This window comes from Nestor notabilis, unplaced genomic scaffold, assembly GCF_000696875.1.
Source record: "Nestor notabilis isolate BGI_N333 unplaced genomic scaffold, ASM69687v1 scaffold3902, whole genome shotgun sequence".
NCBI lineage: Eukaryota > Metazoa > Chordata > Aves > Psittaciformes > Psittacidae > Nestor > Nestor notabilis.
This window is the reverse complement of record NW_009919499.1, coordinates 73,803-82,867: the sequence shown is the minus strand read 5'-3', so window position 1 is coordinate 82,867 and position 9,065 is coordinate 73,803. Positions and strand designations below refer to the sequence as shown.

The 9,065-nt window shown below is 53.5% G+C and overlaps 1 protein-coding gene across 1 annotated transcript; it reads right to left on the bottom strand.

The window, feature by feature from the left end:
• Window positions 1-4,844: 4,844 nt before the first annotated feature.
• Window positions 4,845-8,437, bottom strand: LOC104402372 (leucine-rich repeat-containing protein 32-like). The gene is made up of 3 exons (XM_010010242.1): window positions 8,343-8,437; window positions 7,487-7,535; window positions 4,845-6,797 (listed from the first exon to the last, which is right to left on the bottom strand). Exons 1-3 carry the CDS (start codon window positions 8,435-8,437, stop codon window positions 4,845-4,847), a joined length of 2,097 nt encoding a protein of 698 aa, XP_010008544.1.
• Between the last annotated feature and the right edge of the window lie 628 nt (window positions 8,438-9,065).

The following is a 9,065-nucleotide window of genomic DNA, read 5'->3' as shown; positions in this document are numbered from 1 at the left end:
GTACTCCCCCCCCCCAGGCTCACCTCCCTCGTGAGGAGCCACATCCTTTTGCCCGGGAAGCTGTGACAGTGCTGGGTCGTGGTGACGCAGGTGGCAGTGGCACGCTGTCATGTGGCACTGACGTCTCTCCGAGGAGGCAGGTCATGCTCCCTGGCCAGGTCTTGCCATGTCCCGGAGGTTGTGGATGAGATCCCTGCTGCAAGTAGGCACCTGGGAGTATCCCATCCCCTCCGGAGGCTGGGGATGCTGGTGTGGGTCACCCCTGGCACCAGGTGAGTGCCCTGCGGAAGAGGATTGCTTTCGTTTTGTGAAACCTTCCTCTTTCTGATGTAGTGGTGGAATCAGTGACCTCACCACAGGACGGATACTGAGAAACAGCCTCGGGGTGGTGGGGACCTGCAAGGACTTGCTTCTGCCAGCTGATCTTCTCCAGAGCCACTTACACATGATGCTGCCTTCCAGCTTTGCTATGGCCATCCAGTGCCCCACAGCTGGGACCAGGGACCATGGGTCTTGTGCCTGCTTGTGGGTTCAAGTTGTAGGAGACAGGTGGTGATGCTTCATGTGCTGCTGGCAGCCCTGGCAGGTTTTTTTGAGTGTGGGCACCACACACAACGGCAGCCACTGCAGCACACTCTGTCCCCAGGGTCCCTGGGCAGCAGGGCTGGGGGATCCAGCTGCAGAACATGTGTCCACATTTGCACTCCCCCCACAGCAGCCCGGGACAGCTGAGGCAAGTGGTGCTGCAGAAGGCAATACAAGACTTTGCAAGGCAGGGGAGATGCTGGGAGCTGCCTTCTCCATCTGGCCCCTGCTACAGTCTCGTTTGGCTGAAGGTCTGTGTGCGGCAGAACTGGTGGCTGGTCCCAGCCTGGCCAGAGCCCCACCAGCAGGGAAGAAAGTGTCATGAATAACATGCCCAACCTCACTAAGTGTGCTAGAAATAGCTGCCAGGGGAGTTTTGTTGAGTCACGTAGCGGAGGCTGTGACAGTGAGTGATAATGGAAAGCAGCAGTGGCTCAGCCCTACAAATGGGAGGGACGCAGCGGGTGATGTCCCAGAGATGACACACTGGGACAAGCCACTGCCACCAGCCCTCTGTCCCATCGCAAAGCTGCAGAGCAACTGCTGTATTAGCCAGGAGCACGTAAAAGGTACCCTGCCATGGGGAGCCAAGCTGTGGTTAAGAGGACAGTGGTTTATAAGATCAACCACGTTTGGGAACACATATTGTAGCAATATCAGCAAAAACTAAATGAAACAGTACTTTCAGGAGCTGTTCTGTGTCTATGCATGGAGTTGGACTTACCTGAGCTCTTTGGTTGGTGAAACACAGGGCAGGAGCTGTTGGGCAGAGGGAGGGAAACAGCATTCTCTGCTACAGTGATTTCATGCCCTGCAACAGCACAAGCACATTATCTTGCATTATCTTATAAGAGAGTTGGGGAGTTTTAGGCTAACCTGTGCTCCTTCTAAACACAGAGGATGAGAAGTGCTTTTCCTGCTTGAGAAGCAATACCTGCCAGCCAGAAACCAGGAAATACTTCAGCTCTTGAAGCTGATGAAGCTCCAGCTCTATCTCCATGGAAAGGGAAAAATGAAAAAAAGTGCCCCTGAATAGAAGTTAGTTGCAGACAAGGTAATTTCCACATGAGTTAGCAGAACAGCTGGTTGGAAATTTTTGATAAAATCTGTTTTTTCTTTGAAAATGCAGATCCAGTGAAATGTGGAGGCTTTCCACTGGAAAGAATGAGTTTGGCTGGATTTCTCAACTAGTGTTCCCTAGAAAATTTGTAAATGGTCACAATATTTTAACCACCACTGATGTTTTTTTCAGACCAGAATTTATACTCCTACTGCCTTACAGCTGTACATGAAAATGCATCATTTTTGGCATCATCACTTTATTTGTTTGAACTTCAATATTCTACAGATCTTTTGTCCTCATTTTAGGTCAAGAAAAAGCTCAAGATGCCAAGACATCCCTGGGATAAGTCAACCATTTCCTGTAAACCATGGGAAGCTCAGCCTGAGGAGCAGTGTACAACACAGGACATACTCCCTGTACCACCAGCCAGGACCCCAGCCGCGTCTTCCTTGACCTTGTGGGTAACTTGTGCTGGTTTCTGCTGACGCAAATGCAGGGGCAGGGTCTGGCCAGCCCAGTCACATCTCTTTGTCCCCTCTGCCAGCCAAGCCCTGGGTGCTCACCCTGTGCCCTGCTCCTGGCCAAGCTGGAAGCATGACGCTTTTCCTGTTGGTGGGAGAAGGGTACATTGTCCTTGGAGCTGACGTAGATTCAGTTCTTGTAGTACCTGTGAGATCACAACCTGGAATCATGTTTTTCTTTGAATTGGGAAAGCACATGGAAATCAATAAAGATAATAACCCAACATGCCATTTCCTTGGCTCAGTTCCTGTACCTTCACAACCCTTCTTTGGCCTTGGGGATTGTCCAGGTTTTCTTGTCAAAAGAAACTTATCTCCCCTTCCCTTGCACTCTGGCAGCCTCCCTGTCCCTCAGCAAGGCCAGCATCTCTGTTCTACCTCTCTTTCCCTAAACTTTATGTATCTTTGGGAGCCCTCCCTACAGGGTAAAACCAGTACCAGAATACTTTCTCATTTTTAGTGTGTGCTTTAAAAGATGCTCTAAAACCTGGAGAAAACTTTAGGCACCAGCAGCCCATTGTCCCTTCATGGGTCAACTACCAGCTGCTGCTGGTCCACAGGGACACAGCACAGCCTTGTGTCAACAGTGCTGGATAAACACGGCTCTGGAGCGTTTGGGAAGCCCAAGGCAGTGCCTGGCACTGACTGAGCACCCAGTGGCATGCAGTGTCCCTGAACACCCACCTCTGTGTGACTGCAAGGCTCCAAATCTCTGCAAGTCTTAATGCAAGGACGATGCTGGTGGGAGCCGGTGAAGCAGCAGCACAAAGGGCAGGACATCCTATGGTGACATGCATGGAAAGTACAGCCTGGGAGGGGGTTTAAATGAGGAACAGGCCACACAAAATGTACCAGAAACACCCACCGAAGGCAACCAGCATCTTGGGTTCTGTCCAGGCAGCCCTGGAGAGTGTCCCTGTAATGTCCCCAAGCGCCTGGGCTGGAGAAGGGGGCTGGCACAGCTTTAGGGACTGGCCGAAGCTGCACTGGACTCACTTGGTGGGCACGCAGGAAAGCCTGCCCAATTTAGAGGTTCTTGCAGGGTGGTGACATGCAATGCCAGGCTTCCCAGGGATGCCCCAGACACTGGCATGGCCAGTCACTTGCCATAATGAGGTGCAGAGAGTCAGATCAAAGGGAAACTGAGGCAATAATAGAAATATGGGGCCATCAAAGGTGCTGGGAGTCCCTTGGGAGCCGGATACCCATCAAAGGCCAGGAAGCTGCAGCCCCAGCAGCAATATGGGCAGCATGGGGAAGGCATATGTTTTACAGCAAAAATGCCCTTTGCTTCACAGTAAAACCACGATAAGCTTGAAAGAAAAAAAAAAAAAAAAGGAAAGAAGTAATTGGGATTTTAAGTGACTTCCAACCCTTTTTGCACTCACAGCCTCTAACCCACCAGGTATGTGGAGAAGTAGGTGGCCTTGGCCAGCTGGGGACTTTCAAGGTGGAACAAAAGAGATGTGAAACATAAAAGGTTTTGTTGCAGCCTTATTTTTATCCCTCCACAGAGCTGGCCCCAGCCATTGAGGTGCTCCTGTCATGGGGGGTGCAGCACCACTCTGCTCTGGGACGCTGGACATTCACACCTGGGACAGACAGACAGACACCGTGTGCGGACTGGGAGCATCACCATGACAACAGCCATCCCACATCACCGTTACAGCTCACCATCCCGCTTAGCACCTTCTCCTGCTGCCCTCCCTAGCGGAGGTCCTAGTGTCGTCCCCCCCCCAGTATTAAACACTATTGATATGTGGATGAGATGCTCAGAGGGTGTCAGATGCACTAAGGACCACGGCTCTGCCAGCACTTACCCCTGTGATGGGGACTGAGCTGCTATCACTGACTTGGGAGTCCAGTCACTGAGGATCGGCACATCCTGCACCCCCCTTGGAGAGGCAGTGCCCCACCATCCACCACAAGACTGCTTTTCTCTCATTCTCACTATCTCAATGGGTGAGGACAGGGCAGATTTCCTTCCTGCACACGCAGCAGTGCCTTGGGTCATTTTAAGCCCTGCCAATGCCACAGCACTGTTCAGGAGACAGCTTGGCTGGAAAAGGCACGAGAGGGGCGTGTAGGATCCTGCAGAAACCCCCTCCACACACCAGCATGCGGACCTACCACCACACCATTCCCTGCCACTGCCCACTCCTCACTGCTGGGCTGGGGAATGCTTTTGGGAGCAGGAGCAGGAGCAGGTATTTAGCCAAGCAATTTAAACCTACTTAAAAGGCAAATAGTGGCTGCTGGGAGAGCTGTAAAACACTCAGGTGGCACCAATGGAGACAATAACCTTTCCACAAGCAGAGTGTGCTGGGTTCAGTGGGGGCAGATGAAACCAACCAGCCCAGGCTCTGGCTTCTTGTCCTGGGTGATGAAAATGTACAATGGCAGGGCAGAAAACTCACCCACAATTGCTTGTAGTGTGTTTTATTTCCTGCAGGGAACAGAGCAGATGGGGGCACCTTCCTTCTCAAGAAGGAGAGGTGGTCCAGAGACTACCTCTGCCCAGCCCAGAGCTCAGCACCAACCATGCTCCCTTTATTTGGTTTGCAAAACATGCAGGATACCGGTGACAAGACCTAAAATACAATAACATTATTAATATTATCAGTAATAATTAGAGTTCTGACTGATTGCAACAGGTCCTGCTCCCCAGGGCTGAGCTACACTTTGGTGACACTGTCTGCTGGCCTTGCCTCGGCTGGCTCCTCTCTTTTGGGATGGTGGGGCAAGACCCCCACACTGTTGCTCTGGAGTCCAGCAAACCCTGGTGACTTCTGCCCTTTCTTCAGAAGGCAGCAAGCCCCACAACTGAGAAAGAAAAGGCTCATCATGACCACGAGCAGAGCCAGAGAGCTGGTGTCATTGGGGTGTGGACAAAGCCACTGAGGGCTGCTGGCTATCTTGGCTGAGAAGTTGCTGCTCTCGTCCTGGTAGATGCAGAGAGCTTCATCCAGGTCCAGCACACCCACACCAGCAGCCTGTAGCATGTCCAGCCAGGCCAGAGAGCAGCAGCTAAAGGGGTTTCCAGTGATGGACACGTCCTTCAGGCTGCGGGACCAGCTCATGAGCGCCGGCTTTTCCAACATCAGCAGCTGGTTATTGCGAACATCCAGGCTTTCCAGTGGGGAGCAGAAAAGACCTGTGGGCAGAAAGCTCAGATTGTTGCCTGAGAGGTCCAAGACTTTGAGCGTGCCCAGGCAGGGGAGCTCTGCCTTGCTGTTGTCCATCTGGTTGCCCCTCAGAGAGAGTTTCTGCAGGGAGAACTCCAACCCCCCCAGGGCTTCCTTAGGCATGAACAAGTCCTTGTTCCCCGACAGGTCTAGGGAGAGTAGTGAGGTCTGGTTGAAGGCGTAAGGGTGCAGCCTGGTGATGTTGTTCTTGTAAAGACTCAGATGCTTCAAGTGAGGCACGTTGTAGAAGGGGGTGCAGGTGCCTCCCAAATTCCCCCCCTGGCTCTCACAAGGCTGGAGGCTGTTGGAGCCCAGGTCGATCATTTCCAGCTGAGGTAGAGCACTAAAGAACCAGGGTGGCAGCATGCGGAAGGCATTGCCATGGAGGTCCAGCGAGTGCACAGACAAGGCAGCGTGCTCTGGTGGTGCTGGTGTGTGGTCGCTGGGCTCCATGCTGCTGGTAAGCGACTCCCTGGCTACATCCTGGAGACAGTTCATAGCCATGCTGAGGTGGTGCAGAGAGCCCAGGCTGTGGAAGAAGGTAAATGGGAAAAGCTGTAGCCGATTATTGCTGAGATCCAAGTCAGCCATATGTGTCAGAGCAGACACAGTATGCAAGGTCCTGTTAAACCTCGCCATCTCCTTGTAGTGCAGTACAAACTCCCCCGGGTGGTGTGAGCCTGGGAGCAGGGAAGCAATAAGGTTGTTGGAGAGATTTAAGTGTGTGAGATAATGGACTTTGGGGAGCTCTGGAAAGTAGAGTAGTCTGTTATGGCTCAAGTCAAGCACTTGAAGCAGGTAGGGAGCAGCTGCTCCCTCCTCCGAGGTGAACAGCTCCAGGGCGTTGTGGCTAAGATTTAAAACTCGCAGCTGTGTGAGGCTGAAGCCAGAGATACAGTGGAGGGAATTCAAAGCCAAGTTCACCACCTCCAGCTCTTCCAGAGCCTCAAAGACTCCCTCCTCGATTTCCATGATGTAGTTATTGCTGAGGTGGAGCTCGCGCAGCCATGGCGTGCTCTGGAAGATCCCTGCCAGCAGCTTGGTCATCTTGTTCCTGGAGAGGTCCAGCACCCTCAGCCTGGTGAGGTTGTGGATGTACCAGCCTGCCATGTGGCTGTCCAGGTTGTTTGCTGACAGGTCCAGGACCTCTACATTCCTGAGCAGACGAAAGGCTTGTCCATTAGCGAGGTAATTGCGGTCGAGGTGGTTCGATCCCAGGAGGAGAGAGCGCAGCTGAGGCAGCTGAGCCAAGGCTGTGGTTGACACAGCTTCCAGCTGGTTGAAGCACATGTCCAGGTACTCGAGCTGCTCAAACCCTGTCATGGAGCTGCCCGACAGGTTTTGGATGAAGTTGTTGGAGAGCTCAAGGAACTTCACTCCTTGGCCAAGCTCCTTTGGAAGCTTGAGCAGGCCAACTCCTTTGCAAGACACCTTTGTGGGGCTCTATGGAGGGACAGGAGAAGCCATCAGCATGAGAGGGTCTGCAAACCACAGCCCCAGCCAAGCCAGCTGCTGTCCAAGGTGGACATGAGCAACACAGACATGAGCACAGCTCCCTTTCCCAAGCCCAGGATGGGAACAGACCACCTAAAGCTACTGCTTAGAGACAAGAAGCTTGTCCCCAGGGCTAAGGTGTGCTTTGTAAGACACTGTTGAGTTGTCTGGGATGGTGCAAAAGGAACGTCAGCCTTGGGTCCTGCAGGCTGCCCTCCCATGCATCCCGGCAAGCAAGATGAGTAAAAATGCAGTGTAAGCTCTGAAGATGCATCAGGCTGGTGGGGCAAACTCAGCCTCTGGAGGGCACTGGGACAGCCCAAGGGCTAGTCCAGAGCACCCCTGTCCTGTCTGGACAGAGGAGGAGCTGACACCCCTATGGCAGGGATTGCTGGAAGGTGCCACTGGCATGGCAGGGACATGGGAGCAGCTGGGGGCCAGGAACCAGCTCAGAGACGGGAAAGCAGAGAAGATATCAAAGGTAGGAAGGTTAGAGATGGAAGTTGGAGGGAGGTGAGCGCCATAAGGAGGAGATGCACCCTGTGCTGCTGCATAGAGGGATGCTTCCAGCCCCGCTCGGACCCAGCAGTGCTGCTGGGACCATCCCAGCCCAGGGGCTCCTTGGAAAGCAGCCTTACCTGCTGGCACAGTGCAGATCTGAGCTTCACCTCCTCGCTAGACTGGGCTCTGAGAACGGATGGCAGCAACCAGAGCAGCAAGCATCCTCTTTCAGCTAGCCGGTGTTCAAACAAGAGCATGTTGGGCTGCGGGCACTGCCAGCCCTGTCCCACTCCTCCAGTGCTCTCTGGCAAGCTGGGCAGGAGCTGGGCTCTGTATAAATAGGTTTCAGGATGGGATGGGGGAAGGAGATAATGCATGTGGGTGTTTGTAGCTACGGAAGTGGGAAAAGAAAGACATAAGATTGCAGAGGGGGAAAAACAGTGCAGAAAGCCACAAGGAAGGGAAATTGGAGGAGGCAGGGCTGCTCTGGTGCTCAGGTGATCTGCTGGACCAGCCACTGGTATCAAATACCAGGAGGCAGAGGTGGTACTTGGGACAGCTGAGAGGGTTTGGAGGAGTTCCGCTGCATGGACCTGGTTCTTCCTCCATCTTCCTCTGTCCTATGCCAGGAGCAAGCTGTGCTCTGTACCAGCTAATCCAGGGCAGCTGGTGAGACCTGCCCAACCATGCCGAGCTGGGAATCAAGCTGCAGGCTGCAGCCACCAGGGATCACTGTGGAAATCCCAGCACCTCGGGGCTGCAGGTGAGCTCACCACAGGGAGGCAGAGAAGGTTCCTCTCCCTGTGCTGCTGAGGGGACTCTCCTGCAGCATCCCGGGATTTACCACCCATTCCCAGCAGGATGTATAAAGCTGGCACACCCCCTCCCCCTGCCTTCCTCCCCAGGAGTCCACTATGCTGCCAGTGCTGTCCTTCTCACTGCCACATTCCCATTACTCACCATGCCTAGAGGATGGCTTCTGTGTTATCTCACCTAGGGAAGGAACCAGACAGGGACTTTCCCTCTGGCAGCTCCAGGTGGTATTCGGGCTCCCAGAGGGATCCCACAGGGATTTTTCTGTGGTACATGTCCCTGTGCCACCTGGTGCTGACATGCTTCCCAGGGACAAGCTCCGTGCAAGGTTCATGTGGGATTTTTGCTCACTGTGGCCAATTTCCTTCCCATCTGAAGGAGCATCTCCAGGCTGCTGCATGGTTGCCCAAGGATGTGTTTTACTGTAGTTTCAGCTGTAGAGCTGTTGCTGTAGTCCTAGATGTATCTGTCAGGAAAAAATTATATATATTGATACACACACACACACACATAAGTATACATCTGGAGGATGAAGCAGTCTGGCTTCTGCTGCTGTTACTCCTCACTCTCCTCACAGCTGATGTGGTGGGGAGCACTTTGTCACCTCCAGGATATGGTTCAGCCTTGAGTGAGACCAACGTCACCAGTGAGCAAGGGCACATGAGGCAGTGACAGCGCCCGAGCTCAGCCCGGAGGTCAGGGCTGATGGTTTGGGGTGATGCTACTGTGGACCTGGGCTCTGACAGCAGCTGGGGCCAGGGGCAGCTCTGAGCAAACAGCCCAGTGCTGTGTTTGGAGGCGTGGTGAGGACAGCACATCTGTGCAGATACGGAATGTGCAGGCTCTGGCAAAGGAATCACTGACCTCTGGATGAACCTTTGCCTCCAGCATCCCTCATCTCCC

Excerpts from the sequence above, each read along its gene's own strand:
- LOC104402372 (XM_010010242.1), bottom strand. The coding sequence starts at position 8,437 with ATGTACCACAGAAAAATCCCTGTGGGATCCCTCTGGGAGCCCGAATAC. Across the intron at positions 7,536-8,342 it reads CTGTCTGGTTCCTTCCCTAG|AGCCCAGTCTAGCGAGGAGG; the intron begins GTGAGATAACAC and ends ATCCGTTCTCAG. Across the intron at positions 6,798-7,486 it reads GATCTGCACTGTGCCAGCAG|AGCCCCACAAAGGTGTCTTG; the intron begins GTAAGGCTGCTT and ends GTCCCTCCATAG.